This window comes from Oryzias latipes, chromosome 16 (assembly GCF_002234675.1).
Source record: "Oryzias latipes chromosome 16, ASM223467v1".
In the NCBI taxonomy this organism is placed as follows: domain Eukaryota; kingdom Metazoa; phylum Chordata; class Actinopteri; order Beloniformes; family Adrianichthyidae; genus Oryzias; species Oryzias latipes.
The window spans coordinates 20,850,752-20,876,604 of record NC_019874.2 but is presented as its reverse complement, the minus strand read 5'-3'; the positions used below and the strand labels follow the sequence as shown (position 1 = coordinate 20,876,604).

Here is a 25,853-nt window from a genome sequence, read left to right as displayed (position 1 = left end):
CTGGGAGCGTTCACAAGAACACGTGCACACACTGCTGTACACACTCCCAGAGATGCCTGCGAACTCTAAACGGGCTCTTCGAATGCATTTTAAAACATTCACACGCCGCTGCATCAAAGCAGACAGAGTAATGAGTTATTGACCGATCAGCCTAAACACAGGTACACAACCGCACATCCAAATGCATCTATTCCAGGCTTAATGAATGTGACCGGAGTGTGTCCCCGTCACAACCTGGAATGGAGTGATGTGCACGCTCGTGAGTGTTGGTGTGCCAAGCTGGCTGTAGATACACAAGTCATTATTGGAGGTTTAGTGTGTGCTCACTAGTCAGTCAGACTCCAGTCAGAGGAGTCAGCTTAAGGGCTCATAGCAGATCCCTGAGGAGACACTAAATACCATCAGCCGTTTAAATCCATCCATGACCATTTTAAATATGCAGCACACACACCAACTCTACTTTTAATAAGGGCTCTGAGCAACACAGAAGCAAGGAAAAAAAGGAGGGAGTAGGGAGGACAGCGAGAATGGGGGCACTATTCTGAGAGGTAGGAATTTAAGGTAAATGGAGGTGAGCGGAGTCTGCAGCATTGATTTCTTGGCAGCGGCATGGATTTACCCAGAAAGGCCACAAATGTGTCAGAAGTAGTTAGGCACGCAACAAAAGAGGGAACAAGCATTAATAGCCAGCAGAGCCACATGTGCAAACATCATATTCAGCCGTGGGAATGCTCATATTCTGACGGCTGACACCAACTGTGTCTGGTGTTGGATTTGAAAGAGCGTTCGTGTTAAAGGAGGGAGTGAAAGCAGGGATTTATACAAAAGGTTTTCATGCCTTTAGCAGCAAAAACCAGGAATTTCTTTGCGAGTCAAAAATAAATACTATTACACACACACAGATGAGCGCTAAATTTCTCCTTAATCCTAGGCTTAACTTAGCTCAAAAACCTGCCTGCTCTGCTCAGGCTTGGAAGCACACCTGAGTGTCTGCAAAGCAAGTGGAACAGCAGGGGAAAGTCGTTTCTACATTGAGATCTGAGGGCGGATGAGATATGCGGATCAAAGACGAGAAAGGGGGAGAATCAACTGATCTTAGTTTTGAATCCACAAGAAACCCCCCAGACAGACTACCTGATTAAGTAGATATTTGTGGCCTATATCCAGCATGAGAGACGAAGAGAATATTGATGATGAAGCCCCGGGGCAAAGTTGTACGTCGCTCGTCCTGGAGCTGGAAATGGCACAAATCAATGCAAAAAAAAATGTCTGACTTTCACTACAGTGACCTTTGGATGATTAGACATTTTAATGTTTGATTTATCTCTATGCAGTTTGGTCGATTAAAACAAACCTTTTTTGAGTCCTCGTCTCTTTTTAGGACTCTACACAAAAGGGTTCCCGTTTCTTTTTTTTAATTATTATTTTAGGGCTACTGGTTAATCTTTAAAATTTAAACTACTTAGTTTCAAGTCACATTTCTCAAGCTAAACTGGTAAATGACATCCAAGTGAGAATTAAGCTTCTGCTTTTTTTTTTACTTGTTCTGTCCAATAACTGAGCAAACAGATTAGAGCTGAAGGCCTATTGTGTCGGAAAGGTTTTACTATCACAAAAATAGGTTATATAGCTTCAAGAAACAGGTGTAGATTTGTATAAACCCCTTTTTGTTCTCGTTTTTTATTATTTCCATTTATTTGTTACATTTAGTGTGTGTGGGGAGGGAGAGGGGAAGAATGTGAGGGGGGGGGTGGAAGAGAGTAAAGGGAAGAGAGGTGGAGAATGAGGGGGATACAAGCACTGATTTGAATAAGTTATTATTTTAAGCTGTAACAATTATACCAGATCTGCTGAGACGACAATTATTACTTACAAAGGTTAAATTCTGACACGAAGATGAGCGGAAGATATTTGTCCATCAGTACACTGTGGGTTAGGAGGGGGGATGAAGCAGACAGGGAGCAGTGTGGTACGTGGGGGTGGAGATACAAGCATGCTGCCGAAGTGAACTGTGTGTTCATAAGGGGAACCAGATCCTACCCAGCCTGACCAGCCAGACCAGGAGAGGGGGGGGGAGATCCCCAGGCTGGGACCCAAGCAACCCAGAGATCACCGCGCACCCCCCCCACACACACACACATAACCCTACCCTCTACATCCTCCTCAGCCGCTTTGTTATAGCTTCTGCTTTTTCTATAGAAACACAGGAAGTCCTGCACGTGATCCAACTGGCATGTTCAAAACCAGGTTTGTCTAGTCAGTCCAGAAACCATGACATGAAAAATATGCATTAAGCACATTCTGACAAAACAGCTAAGTAAAAAATATTCCTCTTCATTTTAGTTTCAAACCATTTTCATAACTGCTTATTGGAAAAACTGTTTTATATTTATGTCAAATGCCTTCTATGCAAAACACAAAACATTTCAACACTTGACCTGAGAAGGAAAAAAAAGGAAAATCCTCACAGCTTTTATTCTCAACGGATTCTTAACCCTTTAACATTGTGTAAAAAGAATCCTATTTATGCACTTTTTTTTTTAGTCAATAATTTACAGAATTGTGGCAGAGCACGTTTCAAATGCATTAAATTAAATACAAGTAAATGTGCACATCATTAGGGTTGAGGGGTTAATTCATTCATTCGCTCCTTACTGTATAAACTGATTACATTTTCCCCCCCATAGCAAACAAGATTATTGTAACGATGTAAACATCACTTTCAACCTAGCTGGGGGCAAAACACTCCACTAAAGCCTATAAACTCATCTATTTGGTCTAATTTGTGCCTCCTTGTCACCACTCTGTGACCTGGAAATCAATCTCAACAAAGCATTCTGAAGGACCTCAATTCCTGAATGCGCCTGTAAGAGTGCTGCTCTGCTGGGAGAAAACAGTCAAGAATCCATATGGGGTCTTAAACATGCTCAGTTCTCATCCCGCAAGGTCTATTATTTGGTTGAATAATTAAGCTCTGACATTACAGATGTATTTTTTATTGCTGTACATATTTTACATTAGTACTACAGAGACCTTGGATTAGCAAAGATCTGCATGAGTCCTCATCTTCATGTGTCAAGTGCAGCACAAAGAGCCACTAAGAATACGTTACCTTCAGGAGAGGCAGCAAGATGATTGAGAATAACTCTGTTTCGCAGCATCAGAGGAAACTCTTGAGTTTTTCTTTTTTTTTCTTTTTGCTTGTAAAAAGCACAGCCTGGCATTTACAAACCGAGTTAGCCTGTGGGTCATGGTTTCCAACCAGTGCTTTCATGTTTCCATGCTAATGTGAAGTAGGGCAGAACTTGCAATAAGGAACATCTTTTCCCCAAACACAGTCATGTGAGGGGAAACCACTCCTCTCTTGTGTGTTCTGTCAGGTTAAGTTAGCAATCATAACTCCTTAAGATTCCATTGAGGTTCAGCAGGGTGTATCTCCTTCTGTTTCATGGAAAGTCAATTAGACATCAATAAGTACAGCTATAATTTATACATAAGGCACGCCAGGTTATAAAGCAGATTTGAAAAACATGAAGGATTTTAAGTGTGCATCGCATTCCAAAAGATACAGAATGGGTTATTTAGTTCTGATTTACAAATTTCTGGCCGAAACGCACCAACAATGGTAAAACAAACACGTCAACAACAACACGTCTTATTTTGAAAGGAAGTCATGTGAACCCTCTGTCAAAAGTTATAAACTTTTAAATAGTTAAAAAATATGCATTTTTTAATGTTTATGTATTGTGGGTGCCAAAACAATAGTTCATTGATAATTCTTATTTTTTAATTATCTTCTTTTTGTACTACAGTATTTCTCATATTTTAAGTGCTTCTCATGTTACTATAATGGTGTCTTAAACTTTGATTTACCATAAAGAATTTGACATTTAGATCATAAATGCGTGTGATTTTTCAGTCCGTCATCCCCCCCCCATGCTTTTTAACAACATTTTTCACTTGTTTACAATCTGCTGTGTGGCAGATGCTTCTTCAAATTCAGCCACTTCTCTTTTCTATCGCAGTGAAAAAAACAAGTTCTAGTTAAACATTTTAAAGTAAGAAGTTATGTTTTAAATCTGCTCTTCTTTTACACATTTTCGGGTCAATCACTTGCATTTCCTGTTTTGATGAAGCAAACTAGATTACAGGCCGAGTCCCATTAGCTTTGGGTGACAAGTTTCGGACAGGAAACACAGTCATCCCACCTGACAGAATGAACAACCGGTTAGTCAGCTAGCTGGCTGACTCATGACTCGAGACAATAGGGGCTTACTCACCTGTCAGGATTGCTGCATTTTTCAGAAGGGACTATTTACATAAGAGAAAGAGGCCTCTCAGTTTACACAACTACACACGTAAAGATGCTCAGACACTCCGAAACTTCCTGACAGCCAAGATGTAGATTAGATGCACGTCTTACCGGACTCTAAGATACAGACGAAACCCGAAGCAAGACCTTTGCTCAACTGACTGTCAGCAAAAACACAATAGCACAGCATCGCTTTCTTTTAATATGCCATTCTGGAATGTTAATCACCACAGAAACCCATTATCTTCACATCCTCTTGTTCCCTCTCTCCATTTGTCTTCCTCTCATTTTTAAAAGCTGACAAACTCATTTCTTGTTACTGGAAAGTACCATTGTTTTATTGAGCGCACATGTAGAGGGAGGCACAGACAAGAGGCACAGGAGATAAGGGGACAGGCAGCAGCAAAGGGAGGACTGTCGGAGTGCTGACATAAATTGGGGGATCATAAAAACGTGTCATCCTGGAATTAATCTGCAAAGAATGAATAAAGTGAAGCACCTCAGGGAGAGGTGCAAGTGTGCTCGGATGTGCAGAAGAGTGTGTTGGGGGCTACTCTTGACTCAGTATAATGAAGGGAGTGGAAACGGGAAAAACGTGCAACTCATGGCTTTCAAAATCCCTCAAAGCTTGACGGTCTACATTCTTAACAGGAACGTGCTGTTTTTTTTTTGGATGGAGCCACATGCACAGTATACAAATGTATCCATTTGTGCTTCAGCTGTGACACACGCCTTTCCTCCTGCTGCAGCACCTACAGGCAGTGCCACATAAATCATGAATTTTATGCATATTGGATGTCAACAAAGATCTGTAATTTTTGCAATGAAATGCTAAATGTCACAAAACACCAGCGTTTGGTTCCACTGACGGCTGGACTCGTATCACCAGCGGATGTGCTGCCAGGCTGCAGTCCCCACTGCAGCCGTCACACTGACGCTGAAAGGTTACAACTGCACCGACTGTGTTGTGGCGGCAGTGGAAGAGCAGCCAACAAGTGAGACTAGGGGGGACACGTGGGGTAATGAAACCAGACAGGAAGAAAAGGCAAGTCAGACAAGAGCAACTTCATTTAAATGCACTAAAGTAGATTTTTTTGTCTTCTGGGAACCTGATTCAATTCTTAAAAATTAAATAATGCAAATGATAAAAAAATCTACATTTCATCAAACTGCTGTGTTAATATAATGATGTAAACTTTTGCTATTATTCAGCTTGATCCATTTTGAGACTTGGTTCCCCTCTTTTCTCTCGTGTGACAGGGTCAATAAGCATTAGAGGGTTCATTTAATGCGACAACTTGATGTATGTTTAACATAGATATGATGATGAGGAACATGAAGGGGAAAAAAAAGAGCACTTACTCTCCGTTTAAAGCAGATGTTCGGATTTAAATGCCAGGGCTTTATCTGGATAATAACCTAATCACATCCCTGAGACTTTGTCTCTACACTCTGTATTAAAAAGCATTGTAGTTAAAGAGGTTCAGCTCACATTCTAATCATATCTCAGCATGAAAAAACTCACGTCACAAAACTCTTACGAAACAAATGTTAAGGCAACAGATAATCCTTGATTTTTATGATGTACAAATCAAACTGGGTCCAGACGTGGGACTTAATGTGGATGAACAGTCTTGTGTTTTAGAGTGTGGAAATCGTCTTTACTGAGATTTATTTTTTATCTTTTAAAGGTTTATGAATAAATGTATTCCTTAAAATTGTAAATAGTTTGAGCTACACCTCAATTTGACAATGAGGAATGACAACTATTGCCTCTTTTTTCTTCTTACCCCTCTACATTTTTAATCAAAAGCCTTTATTTCTTCACTTTGTTTTATTTAAAACCAGCTTCTATAGAATTACGATTGCTGCTCAATTGATTTAACTTCGCATTGATAGATGTGTCAACTCTAGCAAAAGGGGGTCAGTTTCGAGAAGAGGCTGAAAAATAAAGATGTCATTGGGATGTTCAGTCCATTTATTTAATTATTGCACTAAAAAAATAATTTTTAGTTGCATCAACCAAAGTTAGAAAACACCCCAATCGACAGGAAATCACACGTAAATGTCTAAAAAGGCATAACTAGAATTAAAGCTTTGTTTTTAATCAAGTATGCCACAATCTCATCGAGTATTCATTCATGTTGGCATTTATAAGACATGAGATACAGTACTTAAAGCTGGTTGTGGTAGAACATAAAGTTGCTGCTTACAATATAGATGGTGCTGCACCTTGTAAGAACCACCAGCAATGGACGGATGACTTGGTCTGAGGTCACGAATGCAACGTTTAGAGAATTTAATGAACCTGCTGATATCCTTTTTTGTTTTGAAAACAGAAAAATAGCAATCGGTTCATCAGCTGCTGGTTTCAGCTTTGAGTTTTATTTGAAAAAATCCAAAACCTTGTGCTATTCACCATCGAATTCCCTTCTTGCAAATGCACCCTGAGCTAATGTTGAATGCCAAAATCCTTTTCATTCCTCTATAGATATTTATGAATTCTAAAATGAAAAGCAGAGACTCAATATTGAGAACATTTGTGTTTGCCGTTCAAACAGAGGTCCACAGTCTGCCCTTTAAAAATGGCTCAATTTGGCTGAACATCAAACAGAGATTTTATTGATATTTTAGGGATGTCAATACTTCCTTTATTCAAAACTATTTTGCACTCATGAATTCTTAGCAAGGTTGTTGCAACATAACCAGTTAATGGGTTTAAATAATTGTCTAATGGACAATCACATCCTTCATCCTGATAAGTTCAAGGAAATGGCAATACAAACTCTTTATGAACGTCTTTGAGATTAAAGTGTTTGTGAATACTGAGGTAATTAATGACTGCTCTCGATCATAGCTATAATTGATTTTATTCGAATTTTAAGGAAATTAAAAGCCTTTTTTTTAAAAGTGAAACATATAAATAAAAGACAGAAAAAAATGCAAAGAAAACGAAGCAAAAGATCAGCGGCTGAGCTCCTCAAAATGAAAACAACACAGTTAATACGTATGTGGACTTTAAGTGTTTTCAACTGCTGCCGGAGAGTTCAGACTCACACCCGCACCCACACGCACCCACACACACACACACACAGGCAAGCACCAAATAGCAACACTTATAAAGAAATTTGATATTCTTGACTTTTAAACTGCTGTGTTTGTGCCTATGACCTTTAAGGTTGAAAGGGTGAGTAATGAGAAAAGGGGCCGCCCAGCCAGGCCTGCCAGGGAGGCTGTAAAATGACGGACAGAGATGAGATGAGGAGGGATGGGCGAGAAAAGGAGAAGGTACAATAAGAAATGTGAAGGCACCGTCAGAGCATTTCCTCTCCTTCAGGCTCCTCCAGCTGCTCTCCTTTCCCTCCCTCTTGATCACTTTTCATTGTCACTCATCTTTCCAACCACCGCTAACCACTTGTGCTGCCATTCCCCCTCCACCGCCTGCCCCATCCGTTCTCTTGCTCCCTTTCTTTATCCACACAAATGACTCTGTGAAGCCGGTCAAGTGTTATGAAATTCTGCCTGCAGCTCAACCTGCCTAATACAAGGCCTGGCTCATTGCACCAAGACAAGTAATACCCTCGCACACACACGCACATGAGCCCATAAACCACACACCAAGCTGCATGTTTGTCATCATGTGTGCCAACACCAAACACAAAGTATTTACCATGTTTGCAATAAATGGATAGTCTAGATGCCAAAAATAACTGTTTTGGCACGGAGAACACGCCCATAAGCGGCAAAAACGAACTATTCATCATGATGGCGCTAACAGATGAAACGGCAGCTGATAAAAGGATCTATAGATGTAATCTTTTCCAAACGTTTGCTTTTGTGGCTTTTGGACTCCTTGTATGCAATCCGAGCGGTCTGAGCACATCACAGTGCCTTGGTTTTCTTCTTGAAAAAGCGGATTTTCTGATGTTTGATGGCTCTAAAGAAAATTTCTGGAGATGAATCAGAAATTGAAATATTGTTGCTGAAGCCCACTATATCATTACTGCGACAAACACTCAACCTAAACACACACATACACACCCAGCCTGCATCGGCCTTTCTACTTCTCCCATCTATTCACACTAATGAATAGCAATTGGAGGACAGGGAACCCTGAGGCACAAGAGTAAAAGGGGTATTAAGAGGAGGACAGCAGAATACAGAGTCTTAAAATAGGATAAATGAGCAGGAAAAACTCAATTCAACACACACCTTTCCCCTGCAACACAACTAGACACACACCATGCCAAACCAGGTGCTCGACAGCAGAGCATGCACGTCTGTTTGCTCTGCAAGCAGGAGGCCTGTGATATAGAAATGCAACAGCTCCATATATCAGGATGGCGGGGACCTGTGGAGGATAAACGACCTGTGAGCACTACCTGGACAGTGTGTGTAATGCACAGATAAATAACTTGGACCTGGAGGCAATATGATGACATGCAGACTCGTGAAGAGAGCAGCATTAGTGCACGGAGATAAACAGACCGGAAGCATGAAGAGTGAGCCAGCACACGCACTTGTTTATGAGAGTTTTGTTTGTCTGAATCCACCGGGAATGGCAGTCATTTGGGAGGGTAATGGCTTAGGAAAACTGAAATGTACTGGAACATAAATTAATCAGAATGCGAGTGTTGCATCCATGCACCCAGGGAGTCGCTTTGTACATCCCATGTTTGCCATTTATTCCCTGTTGTTATTCCAAAACTAAGAATTTCCAACCGTTATAAATCATAAACAAAGTCTCCTCAGATGTTTCCATCTGTGGCCGTTTTTTGGATGCTGGCCACATCCAAATGCGAAGCTGCGATTAAGGCAAAGATCATACACATATTTGTGATAAAACTGTTTAGAAATACTTCACGTAGCCACATCTGAATAACATTTAATTTCCCTCAGTAAGATAAGACCTTTTGTCCATTGAGGACTCCTCATTCTATCACTGCCCAAAGCTGACAGTTAAAAGATGAGGGATGGTGCACTGTGGCTGTGCGTTGCATGGCAATGCTGAGCCATTCTCTGAATAGCTCCATCTCCCCCACATCAAACTCTGAAGTGTACTTCAGCAGCGGCTCAGAGGAGTTACCCATGATGCCTCAGCTGTGGCACCAAGTGACAGGCTATGTAGTCCAAATCACTGCAGACCCCAGAGGAGAGTTTGGGTTAATAAGGGGACAAAAACATACGGCAGGCGCCCGCGAGGAGCTGCGCTGTGGTCAAGGATCAGTGCAGAGGATGTTCATGCGGAGCACACTCCTGTGAAGACAGCTCGTTTGATTTTCAGCATACAGATTTCTGCTCCCCAAACAACATCTAAGGGTTAAAATGAATCATTTATTTTCGCCTCACAAGGCAGCTCAAAAGAAAGTGACAAGGGAAGCGATGGAATTAATGGAAGAATAATGATTGCAGAAGCTTTTGAATTCTTCAGACTGTACTACCACCATAGATAAATCTACAGATTCACACCCCTTCAACTTTATTCTGCGGCAGACGATGAGACGATAAGAGCAGAACAGAGAGGAAATATGTGATTACAGCGTCTCTAAGATGACATGGAGATAAACGTGGAAGGGCTATGCATTTATAAGGGAGGAGCTGACACTTGCTGATGAGCGGGCAAAGATGCTAAAGTTCTGACGTCTCTGCTTTGAGTTTGATTGTTATTTCATGTCAAAGGCATCAGAGGAAACTTGAGTGGCACAGGAGGAGGAGGCTGCAGCTCCTAGCATGGCACTCAAGTCCACTCCATCACTTCAGTGTACTGTAGGAACTAGCAGCTGTACACAGCAAACCCACACAGCAGATAAATACAGAGTCGGCTGATGACTCAGAGTTATTATCGATCCCATCTGAGCAGTTGTGATTTTTATAAACTGTAAATTATTGTTCTGACAGGCTGGGAAATTAGAGCACTACAGTGTTGCAGGATATCAACAAAAACACAAGATGTACAGTTTATTTACTCTAGATGGGCTTACTGCTCTCCAGCAAATTAGCCACAACTTCAAATCCCTACGACTTCAATTGCAAAAATGCTACTATTCTGTCAAAGAAGCATTTACAGTCACAGCGTTTACACAGTTTGGTTTTTGCTCCTGTCACAACAGAAAAGAAGCAGTTATAGTTTTAGAAAAAGTGTTTTTTTTCCTGTCTTGTTGTTGGATATAGATCAGTCACACATCTTTTACTTGTCGCAGAAGGAAACAATTGTAGGCGGAAAGTTCTTAATGTACCGGTAATACTAACCTGGCTCTTCGCACGAGGATTGATTGTGTGATGCTATAAACCCGCAGCTAAAGTTCCTAAGCGTCTCGCAACAAGGAATTAAACACAGAAGTCCACTTTCACTGCAAAAACTTAATCTTAAGGCCATGACACACAGCCACTACCAACATTTTGCACATTTGCAGATCCTTTTTTGGCTAATTTAAAGACATTTTTTAAATTATAAGAAGTTATAACCTATTTCTAGGGGACCTTTTTTGCAGTATTAATACAAAACAAAAGATTTCTTTCATTTCATCTCTTCTTGGCCACAAACATAAATGTACATAAAACATAACAGTAACACTTATTCATCTTCAGAACATGATATGAATTTCTCAAGTTTCTGTGAAAGTTTATAAACACTGACATAGAACAATGTAAAATTAGAAAACTGAAGAAGTTGTTAAATTTTGATGCAACTTTGAGACATCTAAAAGATTCACAGCTGTAGTAAAATTACTTTTCATCAATGTGGAGATATTATTTGTTATACTCACTCAGACAAACTTGCATTTGTATGCACATTCCGTGAGGCGTGCACAAGCACAGCAGTTACACGCACAAATGAACACAATCATCAAGCATTTACAAGAAACTTTGGAGTCCCCAGATCTCACTTCGCCGAGATCAAATATTTGCAGACTTATTTGGTTTTTATCTCCATATTCATCTCTCATTCTTTAGGTTTGCATCCAAGTGTGTGTCCGCGTGCACGCAGGGCACTGTGCGCGCACTTTGTAAGCAGTGCCTGTTGAGACGGTGAATTAAACAGCAAGCGCATTTGATCTGCACAACACTCCGGGGCAAATGCGCGCACACACACAGGCTTGCATACAGCATCAAAATCATTTCCATCATAGAAGCTATTCTTAGAGGCTGCAGCAAACCATTCTTTCCCAGATATAATCTCTTTTATTCATATCCCCGCACACACACATCGTCGTACAAATGTGTGCACACCTTGCTCAAAGCTACACTCCCGGGTGGTCATACTGCACTGACATAATGTTCTTTGTTTTTCTTGTTTTATTGTTGAGAACAGGATTTGTTCCAGGTAAGTCACAGCATGAAGACTTTTTTGGTTTTATTTAACACACAACATCATACGCGCACACTCCGGGTCCCTTCATCTGGAGGAGCGGAGTGTTTTTGCAGGTGTGCAGAGGTCAGTGGATGTCTAAGCCTCTCCTCAGCAGGCTCACACACACACAGACACACAATCTGATCAGTGAGAAGCTATAATAAACACAGCTGCAACAACTCAGCCCTCATCACCCTTCCTCCAAATCCTCTCCGCCTTCAATCAGCGATCTCCTCTCTGCTCTGCTCCCTGCCCTTTTGCTCCATCCATCTTTGGTTCATCTTAAACTTTTATTTTTTGGGACATTTTTTTACCCAAAGTAACTCAAATATATAAACTAGCCACGTCCAGAGCCACACATTTCTCCTCTCCACACCCTTTTGCCCTTTTTGCCCTCCAGTCATCTAGGTCTTATGTTGTGTCCTCTCTCCCTGCCCTCTCAGCTCTTTTTTTGAGCATGCACTACCCCCGAGGGAGGCTTATCCGCCCAACGATGCAGCGCAACAACCCTGTTACCTCCAGTTCAGTCAGCACGGGACAGGAAGAGTAAACGCCCACGAGCCTCCGGGAAAACTGCATTCACTTCCCCATGTCCGTCTGCCCCGGTTTGTGTTGGGGGGCATTGTGTTCGTCTGTACAGCAGACACACATGAGGAGATTAAAAGTTCGAGGCTTGTTTACCATTTGACAAAAAAAAAAAAAAAGTACAATTTCCAGTTTCTGGTTTCACTGCACTCATTTTTTACAACTCTTATAAGAAGCACAATCATCTGTTAGAGAGAAAATTAAATTTCCACTCAGGTAAGCTGCGTTCAGAATCCCCACTTGTCTTAACGGAAAGGCTACAGTGTGTGGCTTTCATTACTGATAAAACAAAGCTATCACTGCCTGTTTCTGTCACACAAAACAACAAAAATCACATCACGAACCAAAAACTCACAATTTATCATTTGTTTCCAACAAACAAACCTAATGATACTGCAATGTGTGCAACAGCCCCTAATGGCCTTAGAACAATTGTAGACTAAAGTCCCATTGGTCTTTTAAAATTGATTATGCGTTTTTAGCCAAAAATCCAATATCCCTTTTTCTAGGACAGTTTCAGCAGAGCGGCAGTAGTTCTCTGGAAATGCGCCTCTGAATTGTGGGGTTGACTTTTGGAGTAAGCCTGTCCCCATATTCCATCATCCCTTTGTTTATACTTTCTCCGGCTATCTTACAACTTAACATTACAAGTGTAAAAAAAAATGGTGAGCACTATTGGAGCTATTCAGATGTACAGTTTTGGGCCAGATGCCAGCTCAGACAAAGAAAACAAAGATGTATACATGGTCTATTTGTCTACAAGTGGATGCATCAGAATAGAGCAGAGCAGGGAGCTTGCGGCTTGCCGTCATTGATCCATAGTCACATCTACAAGCTTTTTTCCACCGCCTTATTTGGTCTACTCCTGATTCACACCAATTTGAATAAAATACTGCTTCATTTATTTCATATATGCCCCACCATCATGAGAAAAGGGCTACAAGAACATGTTAAAAACACCCAAAACACAATTCATCCAAGTGGGCCTCTACTCTTGATGAAGGACATGAGTAGATGTATGCAATACAGGGCAGCTAACAAGTGTTAGAAAAGAACGACAAACACTAAAACTAATTCCCTTTAAGACCTTAGAATTCAGCAATTCAGAGAGTACTATCAAAAGATCTCAAAATCATAAGATGGGGAATATCAGTGACAAAAACGCTTGACATTTGTAGCACGTCTGCCTATTTTTGTCCAAAACTTTCAGAAAATAGCAACAATTGGTGTGACGCTCTAAGAAACTGATACAAGAACAAAATTTGTGTTCTTTTATTTGTATCAGTTTCTTTTAAATCATCCATTTTATTCATAATCCTGTAAAATTCACACTCAAAGATTTTGAGTGAAATGTTTTACCTCTTTAAGGTTGGTTTACAAGATGAACTACAAAATTTTAACTTAGGCCAAAGAAAAAAGCCTGATGAAAAAGTGACCGTTTCAAAAACCTGCCAATTTATGTAAAGACTTTTTTTACTGGTTACATGATTATTCTGATTATTTTTTCATTGAATTGCCTAACGTTCATTTACTTAACTCTATAAATGAATTTCTGAATCAGTTTTTCACAAACAGTAAAAACCTGCCAGTAGAAAAGACAAACTCAACCTGATGCATGAATTTCAGAAAAATCTGCACTCTGGAGAAGTAACTCATTCCACCTGTGTCACATTCAGAGCTTTGGGTTCTGTGTTGTTAAAGTCAGTCAAGCAGAGCAGCCATGTTATCTGCTGCGTGTCCTTGCCGTAAGGTTTAAAGAGAGGGAATATTTCCCACTGAATAATCCACATTATTGAAGTTAAAGGCTTCCCACAAAGACGGGGTTTAACATCAAAACCCAAACTGGATTTCTTCCTTTTTTCCTTCTCTCAGGAGGCAGACACTTGAAGTGAGCAGGTTTGGATTTATTTAACTTTTGCATAGACTCCGTTGTGGATTCCTGATGCATGCTAAGCAGCCAATTTAACAAGCTAATGCAACCCAATCCAATGCCCCATGATACATTTTACTTTTAAAATGTTATAGTTTTGCGTACTTTTAATGTATTATCATAGTAGTGGGTTTAGGGGCCGTCATCTGGATTTAGTAAGTCCAGATGACAGCCCCTAAACCCACTACTATGATGGAATCAACCTGGATGAATGAGAGTCTTCATAGACGTATTTAATGTACTATGTTTGCATTTGTTTGTTCCTTGGGTCTAAGAGTTGAGTTGCTCCTAGATAGTCCTAATGCTTCGGTTGCTTTTCCTAAATTTATTTAGACAAACAAGTGAGAAAAACGTTTTAAAATGGAGGCGGAATGACAGCACTTTGATTTTGCCTGTGTTCAATTTTACAGATGCAATAAGCAACAAGAGCAGCCTGTAGAAAAAATGTATAAAGAAATATTGTTTTGAAAAATTTGACCCCAACAGGGACCTCAGATTACTGTGCTATGTAATTATCTAAATTGTTTTTATGCAAAATGATGGGCTTTTTAACTGTAGAATTTCTGGAAGGAAATAAAAACCATCCACAACCTTTCAGTTCCTGTTGTTCTTACCGAATGTCGCCATTTGTTTTGAATCTGCAGCAGTAAACTTCGGTCAACTGGCTGACAGGGCGAGGGTGAGAAATTTGACTGTTACTAAATTAATTCATGTTAATTGCATCAATGAATCCTTCCTAAAACTGGAAGATAATTAGAACTCACAACGATGCGTCAAATCTAGAGCGCTGCAAAGCCTAAATATTGAAAATTATTATCCTCAGTTGAAACATGAGTTATATAAAGCGTTCTCCAACAGACACATGAGCAGCGAAGCACAAACTCAGATTTGATGACTCATCAGAAACAATTTTGCTGCCTTAAAGTTTAAAAAAAATATATATGCAGAACCGTTTTTAATAATTGAGGTTAGAGGTGGACATGCTTTAATCTCCTTGAAGGCCCAGGTCACCTCATCCATCACTTGGATATTCACACAACAGCCTCTGCCATCCATCACTCACTCTGGGATTTATTAGTCAGGTCTGGAGCTGGCGGGTGAGAGGTTAAACGGTCGGGGGGAGTTCTGTGTTAGTGGTTATCAGTAGACAGAGGAAAGTTCGTCTGTGTGCTAATCAACACACAAACACATACACACACAATCAGATGCTTAATCAACACTGCAGGTGCAGCTGGCAGAGCTGGAGGCTGCAATTGGAGACATGCACAATCATCCAAGTGCCGGAAAGTCACTCGGCTGATAAAGGTGCAGCTAACAATTCTGGTTACTCCAAATCATGAATACTTTTGCTTTTAAAACCAGTGTTGCCACCCAGTGGGAGCAAATCCAACCAAACAGACTTCCCAAACACGATTGACCAAATGGCTCTTTTACAAGCCTACGTCCCCCCTTAATACCTACCCACTGCTTTGAATAAACAGGTCTACTACCAGTCAGCCAAACTGCCTGAGGACACCACAGCATGCCTCATCACTGCAAGCCAACACTGATAGTAGTGGAGATGCTGTCACTTTGGCTTCAGATTCAGGTTATTTGCCCCGAGCTCAAATGTAACACATTTGCCATAACAGGGGTCTCAGCTGTCATATGATGTTCAGAACTTTCCCTGGGAAAGCAGACCAAAAAAGATGCGAGTGCCATGCTGAAATCCTTTTTCCTTCTCTTTACAAGCTGAAGCTTAAAAGCTTTGTTGCTGCACTCAAGTCTTTTACATTAAACTGGAGGGAGCAAAGAAGTCAAGAGTGGCTCTGTGTGTGTGTGTGTGTGAGTGTAAATGTGGTCCATATCTCACCAGCCTAAAATCCAAAGCAATTAGAGGAGCCAGATGGTGGACTGGACTCACAGTAAATAGCTGCATTGACTGAAGAAGCCTGCAACAAAAATGAACTGTGACAAGTAGCCAAGGATGACACACAGATATAAGCGCATCAAAGCACTGGGCAAACCATGGAGATGCGGCGCCATAACGCCACACACCAACTGCTCCTGAATCAATAGCAGAATACATTTATGCCATCCGAGGAGAACACAGAAGGTTTTTTCTCTCTCTCTCTCCTTTTTATATATGCAGAACAAATGAGACAGGTGCACAGGCATGCATGAGCACACTCGTGGGCAAACATGGCAGAACTATCACGCACAGAAACCTCTACTTGCCCTCCTGTTAAAATTTGACCAAACCAGTTTGGTTTAGTTAGAGTTCAAACAATGCAGCCTTTGAGAGGCAGCCTCATTCACAGAGGTCCAGCTTGGCCTGCACATTCCCCAACGGCACACATACACTGCCTCCCAGCAGGGGAAAAAAAACGAAAAACAACTGAAGTCATAGCAACACATTCCTCTTCTCTCCCACTTTTTCGGTGCCCACAGATGTCCCGGCTCACTGGATCCATCAATGTTTATTTACTTTTAAAATGAGCGCATGTGTCTTTTCATCCAAGCTCATTACCTGACTGTTAAAATGAAGCACCAGACAAAAATGTGGCCTTTTAGGGAACTACATGTCCGACATTTCGGTTACCAAGGCAGCTACTTCCATCCAGCCAATCAGTACAGATGTCCATATAAAAAAACAACAAAAAAACAAAGTAACCCTGAGAAAAAGGGTGTTTCAGGACAATTGTAGCTCGCAAAAAGCTTTCTTCTTCTCCTGTTCTCCGTTTTTCCATAAACCTGTCATCATGTTGACAGTTTATCAAAACAGAAGCGAGAGAAAACAGACCAAACAGGAAATGAAAGTTAAAAAAAAACAAAATGAGTAAAAAAATATGAAAAGAGTTGTTCCTAAAAGTCTGTGCGACTTGAAAGAAAGGCCACTTCATATCCCAGATCAATAAATCTTGAAATCTAATCATTGTCAATCAATAGCTGGCATTTCTGCTCAGTGAGGCTCTCGAGTCATCCTGGTTAAAGTAAACAGAGAGGACAGGCACACACACAGCGACATTTTGAAAATCAAGAACTCTTTAATATCAACCAAATATGAAAAAAATGTAATGACATGACAAAATCGAGACAACATTTCTAATTCTTCATCTGTTTGAAGACTGAACACAAGCTCAAAATGGAAAGAAAAAAAAACAGACAAAACAACTTTTACACAAAGCAGTCAATAAAAGCACATTTTGGGGTAAGACTGTTTTGTTTGTGTTTGTATACAGTTAACTTGTATAGAAGAAGCACATGTGCCAGATTTGGCAGCAATCACAGCGCAGCAGTCAAGAATAAAGCACTCAGAAAACATAAATTATAAAGCACAGCAAAATAATGGGAGAAGAGAAACTGTAATAGAAGAAAATAAATCCTTCATGCTAGCTGTCATCAAGTAATACACAAATGTGACACCATAAATTACTCATTCTTTTTCTCTGCTACATATTTATATATTTATACTATATACACAAGAAGGGTTTTCTCTTTTTTTTCTGTTTAGCGAGTGAGATGAGAGACGTTAAGGCTTTGATTAATCATTAGATGTCTGGAGCCAAATATGTGGTGTTCAGGAAAAATGCTGGAATTTCTGACAAACTTGTGCTATACCCATGCCAGGATTTCAAGGCTCTTTAAAAGCATTTTGTCTGATGATCCTTGCTTGGATGTTTGGGGTAGGTGGCGAGTCTGTGGAGGCGGTCGAAGCTGAAAGCGGGTGAAATCAAAAACAATATACGAGACGAAGAGGATGAGCAAATCTCCTAAAAGCTCTGATATGGATCTGGGATGGGAAGGAGATCAGCTCAGATGCTTTCTAATGAAATTAGAATGGGTTAGATGTTCTCCCTAAGAGCACGTGTCCCTGTCGGGGTACACCTATTTGCAAATGAGTGCCCGTTCTGTGATAGTGCTGCACCAGTCGGACACTATTCACATCCTGATCCAGTCGCTGAGCAGGAGTGAAAGAAGTGCGTTTCATCTCTGCAAGCTTGTGTGCAGCTATGAGAGTGCATGTGTGTGGGCCCATGTCAGGAGACAGCAGAGCTGTCAGGTATGAGGTGTCGACTGCACAGTTTGGCTTTGGGAGGGAGCATAATGAGAGCGACTCAGGGGTGTTTGAGTGTGGGCGAATGGTTCTCTACATTCTCCATATATATATATACACACATCTACAGCCAATGTGTGAGCAGGAGTTTGTCTTTACAACTTCCACGTGGAAAGTGGCTAGTTGGGTTGCAGCTCTGATTGTGAGGAACGTCACCAAAAATCCACAATGAAACAACTTTTAATTCTCGTTTGGATGGAAACTAACCTGATCATCTTTACCCTCCTGTCCAGAATCAAAGAGAAAGAAGTTCCTAATCTATAAGGAAATGTGTGCTTATAACATGAAAATATAACAAAATTCAAGAAAAATAAATTCCCCTCTTAAGGACTGAATTGATTTTAATGCATCAGGTAAACTTAACTCAGATAGTTTGGTATGTTTTAACACCAAACTGCTGAGGAATTGATTAAGTCTACGATTACATTCTGAATGCCCCCACAGACAAAGCCTCTTTAGTCCTGGCAACACCGGCTCCTTCAATCTGATATTTACATTGTCATAAATATGCACATTTTCACAAGAAAAATAAAGATGCTCACATATATAGTACACAGATACCTCACACCAAAATGTACATACAGTTTTTGTCCCTTGATTCTTTTTATTTCTTCATGATTTTCCTTCTAGAAACCCCGACTTCTATGCTAATTTTCCTATTTGTAGTTGTGATGAACACAAGTGCAAAAATAATACATATTTTATATTAAGTGATAGTGATAAGTCAGTACATTTACTGTACCCCAGGTTGACAGGACTTGCTTTTATGTATAAGCTAAGGCCATTAGACGGTGCTCAAACACTAATGCTGTGTCCATTTCTGTCATCTGCCTTCCGTGTCTCTCCTGCTCTCTCTCTCCTGTCTGAAGGTTAACAGCAATCACGATGGCAAATAAGGAGCCCCCCCCAAACACATCCAAGGTTTTCATGCCAGTGTTTTTCTTGCATCAACAGGTCAAGGTTAAACAGCAATAAGAAAAAAATGCTGGCAAGCACAGTCATCTGTGCCATTGGCAATAGGTCATCCTGCAGTTGACCTCGTGACCTGCAGCAAATGCCAACCGACATGTTAGCGTGTTTTACAGAGGTCTGGACAGTCATCACGGAGACACTCAACAGAATTCCCCCTCCTTGGGAGGGCAGTTGAAGGGGAGTTGATTGGAAGGCCTAAAAGCCAGTTTCAAAGAGAGATTGTCCAAATACTCTGCTCCTAAAAGTAGCCATGCGGTAATATTTGCCTGAGTGAACCTCCAGCGGCTCGTTAAAAGGATGAATTAACAGTCAGGAGACAATCAGCCCTGAACCTGCACTATAAAAGGCCATTTTCATGCCTGTTGCCTGTTAGTTAATATCCAACCTTTTATGTGTCCCCTATCAATTCACTAGATTTAACATCCACTAATGGAATGAAATATTATATGATCCTCATTGAAAATCTGTCATACCTAACGCTACTGTACTTAGGAGGTGAGGATCTGTTACACCCAGCCATTTACCTAAGTGAAGGGGGAGGTCGGGGACGAGTGAACATGGCCACTCCAGGTGGATTAGTGAGTCCTGATGTCAGCACAGGCTGGGCTCAGGTCCACTCAGCGGGCCACGCCACACAAGCGGTAAAACACTGCTGTGCTCTTGGCAGCCCTGACCTCCACATTGCCCAGGATCAATCTTAAACTCCTCATAAACAAAGGACAGAAGAGTGAGGAGACTCTGCGTGCGTGTGTGTGTGTGTGTGTGTGGGGGGGGGGGTGATGGCGAGATATAGAAGCGAGGGAAGGGAGTGGAAACGTCACGTCATAAACGATAAGTGGTGGCAATCTGTTGGCGTCGGCTAAGCGAGCGACTTCACGGCTCATTACCAATCAAGCTCCTCCTGTCAGGAGCACTCGGAGGAAATGAGAATGAGGACGAAGAGAAAAGAAGAGACATGCTCATCTCTGGCCCTGGCGTAACCCCCCTCCATCCCTCGAACCTGTCAGATCAGCTTCACCTCACTCTTTCAATGCCTACCGTTGCTTAGCTTCAGGCAGAACACATACGTTTAAATGTAAATTCCTTGATAAGTTGTTTCAAATTCTCCGACAACTCGCTTTACTTTTGCCTTCCTTTGAGTCCAACAAGCAAGAAATCAGAAAATACTTTTTTTTCCCCCTCAGATTTTGTTTAGGTGAGTTTATTATTTAAAAAGCAGCCGTTATCGATGATCTGGCAGGAGGATTTTACACTCAAAAGATGGCAGAGAACAAAGAAAAACAAAACATGAGGGAAAACATTTTTAACTTTTCTAATATTCCTGATGGTTAAACCACCAACATACCAGATGTCACAGTATAACACCAAGACAAAAAAGGCAGCCCACATAAGGAACTGCAGGCAATGTGCACCTGCACGTGTTCTTTTTTTAAGATAATAGTGAATATGCAACTGTACTGACTTTTGTAAAACCAAGTTTGTATCAGAATTTCATGATCCCACCCCATTATTTAAAAAGTTTCTCATTTAGTCACTCAAGATCCCAGTAAAAGAGAGGGAATGGGGGGGTTGTTCTTTACTTTGTTTTCAGTTCTTAGAGACTTACGGTGATCGCTTTTAAAATAACCCACCTGGTCACATCAGGTCAATTCAAGGACTGCACTGGTATTATGTAATACTTAAAATCAATTTCTCAAAAATAAAACGTTTTTTTTTTCATTTTTCTGTATAGGACAGGGACACAATCCCAGAACCAGAACACTCATTCAAGCCACCTTTTCCTTCTCCCCCGTTTCTGTCCTCCTCCTCTATACGTAAACTGCAGTCCGTGAGATGACCGAGCCATCCCGCTGGGACTCCATGTCATCATCCAGGTAGCCTCCCATCATATTCTCTTGGTCATTAGTCGAGCGCAGTTGAAGAATTGGGCCTGCTCCAGAAAAGTGGTCATACCTCTCCTCATCCTCAATATCGTCAAACTTTCTAATTTCTGCCTCATCTAATTCATTGCGCAGTAGGATGTCTTGGGCAGTGGGTGTAGAGGCGACAACTCCAGGCCGAGGCCCCATGTTGAGCGGCTGGTGGTGGTTGTTTTTCTCTGGCAGGCCCTGGTGGGATGAGCCATCGTTGTAAACAAAGATGGAGCCATTGTTGTTACCACCTCCGGTGCCACCACTCCCTGCTCCACCGCCTGTGCCGTTCTTGCTGGCCTTCTTGCCACCCCCAAACATGCGCGTCTTCAAGTCGCTGCCACCTTTGGCCCGGTAACCCTGCTGCTGCCTGCGGCTACGGGTGACGAGAACAGCAACGATGGCGCAGAGCAAAAGAAGGGCCAGCAGGACGCCTATAATTATTCCTGCCACCACACCGGCATTGGATGACTTCTGTGATGGCTCTGTAGTAGGAAGGAGAGGCAGGGAGGGGAAAATGGAAGAAAAGAGGAAAAAGAAGAAACACCAGAGAAAAAAATAGAATAAAAAGAGCAGAAAAATAGAGAAAAAAAAAGGTGTACGGTGATGTCAGCGGTTCTGTATTCAGTCAGGTGTGCAAGAATGCTGAGACATCAGTAAAGTGACTGAGTGAGAGTGTGTGTGTGTAGGTGTGTGGGTGTGTGTGTGTGTATTTGGGATAAGATGATCCCACTAAACTGGCATTTCCCCCTATCCCTCAGAGCTGCTCCTGTCCTTCCCACAGCCGCAACAGCATCTCAACTCATGTTTCCCCTCTCTTGTAGTCATTCAGGAACCAAAATTGGTTCAAGGCTTCCCAGAAACCACACAAGGTGGAGGAGAGTATACAGATAAAATAAAGTAAAACTCATCAACACACACTTTCTGAAGGAGCGGAGAGTAGGTTTTGTGTAGTAAAATGGGTAGAGGCCATGCGGAGGAGGATAATGATGAATAGAATGAGGCAGGGTGGAATTAGATAAAGAGAAAGAGGAGGAGGAGGAGAAGGTGGTGGCGCATTGAGTGAGTGACAAAGTGACACAGCGGAATGACAACTCTGCCTGGAAGCCATGAACGAAGAGCAGGGGGACAGACTGGCATCCCACTCCTCACATCCCAGGAAATATTTGGGGGCACGCGAGTCTTCCACATGGATCCATAATTCTCCAGTTTCCAGAATAAATTACAGCAGTGTTGCTCCAGCATGCATATAGTTCATGCAAATAAGAAGTTTCTTTTGATGGCTGCAAACAGACTATAGAGGTCACAAGCAAAAGTAGGGCTCAGCCATTAAACACAGTGTTAGTATTTGTTCATCTGTGTGCATAAACTCCTGGGATAAAGCAGTCTAAATTAGGTTGGTGAGGTGGTCTTATATGACTTGTCAGCCTTATGGTTCTTCTACTCGCTTGACACACATAACACTGAAATGTAAAGCATGCAATAGGGAAAAAGACCTACTGCAGGCAAATGCAATCTGATAAACCCAAGGGCGTACAAGTTTTCATTTCATTTATTGCAGCAATAACATATCTTAAGCTTCATCACAAAAACAAAAGCGTCTTTGAGTCAAATATAGACGTGTTTTTTAACCACAAAAAGTTATTTTGAAGTTCGACAACAAATATAGTCGCTTCTAATTTCACACCTGCCTGCTTATGCTGCTCCATTCATTAGTTTAAAACGCAAGTTCTGCAAATATAGCTCGCTCACAAGATGGAGCACAGAGATAACCAGCAGAGGCATTGCCACAGGTCTGTTAGCATCTGAATGTCCGAGTCAGCTCTGAGCTGGTGGGAACATGAACACCCAGCCGAGAAAAGACAGTTTAAGTAAAGCCATAAGAAACTCAAGCAGAGACATTTTTTCAGGTCTCTCAGTGCTTTTTTTGACAACTCTCACTAAACAGAACGTGTGACTGCTGCCTTCCCCCCTCGTGGTCGTCAACTATTACTCAGTGGGCTGGGAGTTTTGCAGGACCACTGCCAAAATTAAAGTTTACACTCACTCCCCAGTTAAACATTTTGAAGAAAAAACACCCTACAAATGGCTCAGGTTGTGCTGCAGGGCTGCGTGTGGGCACAATATCAAGTGAGAAAAAATGTAGGTATAAAAAGCAGGAATACATTAGAAAGATGGCTTAGATTTTATTCCATAAGCTGTTTCTACGGCAACATGTCATCTGTGGGGGATTTAAAGCCTGAGCCTTCTTTTAGAAAAGAAAAACCAATTCTCTGTGAACATTATTCCTACTTTTAAAGGATTTTCGATCTCATTATGTATTTAGTTTAAGTGTTTTATTTGAAATGTTCATGCTATTCTATCAGACAGCATTTCTGTATAACCATGATATTAAGGAATCACACTATACTTTCCCTGTGTGTTCCTGCTTTTTTAAGTGCATTCTCACGTTTAAAAACTCGGATTACGAAAAAAAAAAAAAAATCAAATATTTTCAGCTAAAAAGAATACATTTTATATTCTATCCCCTACCCTGAAAGTGATCAAAACTAAGTTGCATTCTCTCGCTCGCCTATCTGCACACTTTCACCTGTCGCCGTTGAGGATTATCCGCATAGGATGCTGTCCAAGTCGCTGGATAACTTTGAAAGCAGCAAATCATCCCGATCCTATTGTCATTCCCATTTTAAACCCCGCAGAACCAAGCCCTTCAAGTTAAGTGTAAAGAGAGCTGACAGAATTACCCTTGTAACACTGATTCCTGTCATGAGAAAATGTAAGTGCACTGCTGTCTACACCTGTGCTCTGATCTTCTCTTTTTCTGTGTACATCTCCGTCTTCTGTCTTCCGCTTCCCCCTTTCTCCATCTATCTCCGTCTCCACTACACCAGCTGTCTCCTGCATGCACTCCGTCTCCTCTAAACCAATTTTTGCTGTCATTGCTCCAATTTGCATTTGTTCTTCTGTCTAATGCCGCGTTTGGGCGCGTTCCGTCTGTATCATAGGCCCAGGGTAAAAATGAATAATGATGGATACATTTGCTCCTTCTTTTGCTAGTTTTCCCTGCCATTCCCCCAAAGCGCACACGCTCTCTCTCACATTGCACGCTGTGCTAAACAGTCCTATTCACGCACATGACAGTGAGATTGAGGACTCTGTGTCCACTTGTAACAGGAACACGAGAACTGCATTATCACCTCCAGTTCTGAGACTCTCCACCACATGCAACATAGAAACGATGCCCCGTGCAAAGAGCTGCATGCTGCCGCACTTTTGTCACGTCAAAGAGAGTTAAAACTGAAATGCAAATGAAAATGCTTCTTAAGTACTTGTCATCCAATTATTGTTAAGGACCCACTCCAATGAAAATCAGGTTTTTGGTGTTTTCAACATGTTCACGTGGCATTTTCTCATGATGAACATATAAAGAAAATTAAGATTAAAACTGCATTTCTGAGTATTTCTTTATTCACATCATTGTGAATCAGGAGGAAACAAAAAATGCAGTTGGAAATAGCTTGTAGGTGTGTCGTAGAAACTACTACGGCAAGCCACAAGTTCCCTGCTCCGCTCCATTCTGATGGATTCGCCTGTAGACTAGACCCACGTCTGTCTTCATATTTAGCTCAGAACTGTACGGCCGGATAGGTCCAATATTGCTCGCCATTTTTGTTGCACCGGTGATCTTAGGTTTGGGGTGTGAGAGTCTGTAAGCTAACCGGAGAGCGTGTAAACAGATGGATGATGGGAATGGGGTGGGCACTCCCAACTCAGAGGTTAATTTTCTAATGAACTAATGGCACTCTGCAGAAACTATGCCCTAAAAAACAACATAATTACAATTAAAAGGCCCCAGATCCAATGATGATCTGAGTGGGACTTTAATACTTTGCATAAATCATCTCAAAAGCTATGTTGGTAAATACTTTTTTAAAATATAATTCATGTTTTATTTCAAATCTCCTAAGCACAAGCCAGCTTCAGACATATGGTAACAAAGCAAGTGGAGTTGATTTATTGAGTGTGAGAGGTCTTATAAGTCATGCTGCCGGAAACATAGACAGGAAGGCTGCAAAATATATGCCGATTGGTTAACTGGAGGTGGAAAATAAACAGGAAATCAAACAGGTTAGTTCTGCTTCTTCTCAAAAACACACATACAGCATACTATGATAGTTAAAAGAAAAGAAAAAAAGCAAGCTTCTTATGAAGTCACATCCAAAATGACTGTACGCTCCAAATGACGAAGAGTAATGAGAGAGATGGAGCGGAAGTAATGCTCTCTGCAGCCTCTCAAACACATGCATGGTCACAGTCACTGTCATACACACAAGCGCGTGCACACACACACCCCATTATGGTCATCAGTGATCTGATGCTGGGGTGGGCAACACCTAAAGCATTGCTTGGTAGTATCTTCTGTCTGCATATTAACTTATTGAACACAGTAGTGTGTAATTGCTACGCAAATGTGTGTGCATGTATGTGTGTGCTAATGAGGGGTGGGATGGGGGCCAGTGGCAGGCTGCAGGGAGACTTGGCTCCATCAGACCTGTTCTTTGGCTGTTTTCGCATGGATAGAGACGAGCGCTGACAGACAGAGGCAGATGCAGGCAGGAGCGCGTGCACACACCCTTACCCAGCTGGGGAAACCGCCAAGACCCTTGCCCTTGAACTGTCTCCTTAGATCAGTCTGA

At 41.5% G+C, this 25,853-nt stretch overlaps 1 protein-coding gene across 2 annotated transcripts in view; it reads right to left on the bottom strand.

Moving 5' to 3' along the window:
• The window catches only part of nectin2 (nectin cell adhesion molecule 2), a 79,208-nt gene that overhangs the window by 15,517 nt on the left and 37,838 nt on the right, over window positions 1-25,853 (bottom strand). Inside the window, exon 7 of one of the 2 annotated variants that reach the window (XM_011485485.3) lies at window positions 17,181-21,641. The exons of the other annotated variant lie outside the window; for it this stretch is intronic. Coding sequence (XP_011483787.2) covers window positions 21,055-21,641 — 587 coding nt within the window. The 3' untranslated portion in view covers window positions 17,181-21,054. Of the gene's footprint in view, window positions 1-17,180; window positions 21,642-25,853 lie in introns of those variants that run through there. 2 annotated transcript variants of the gene reach the window in all.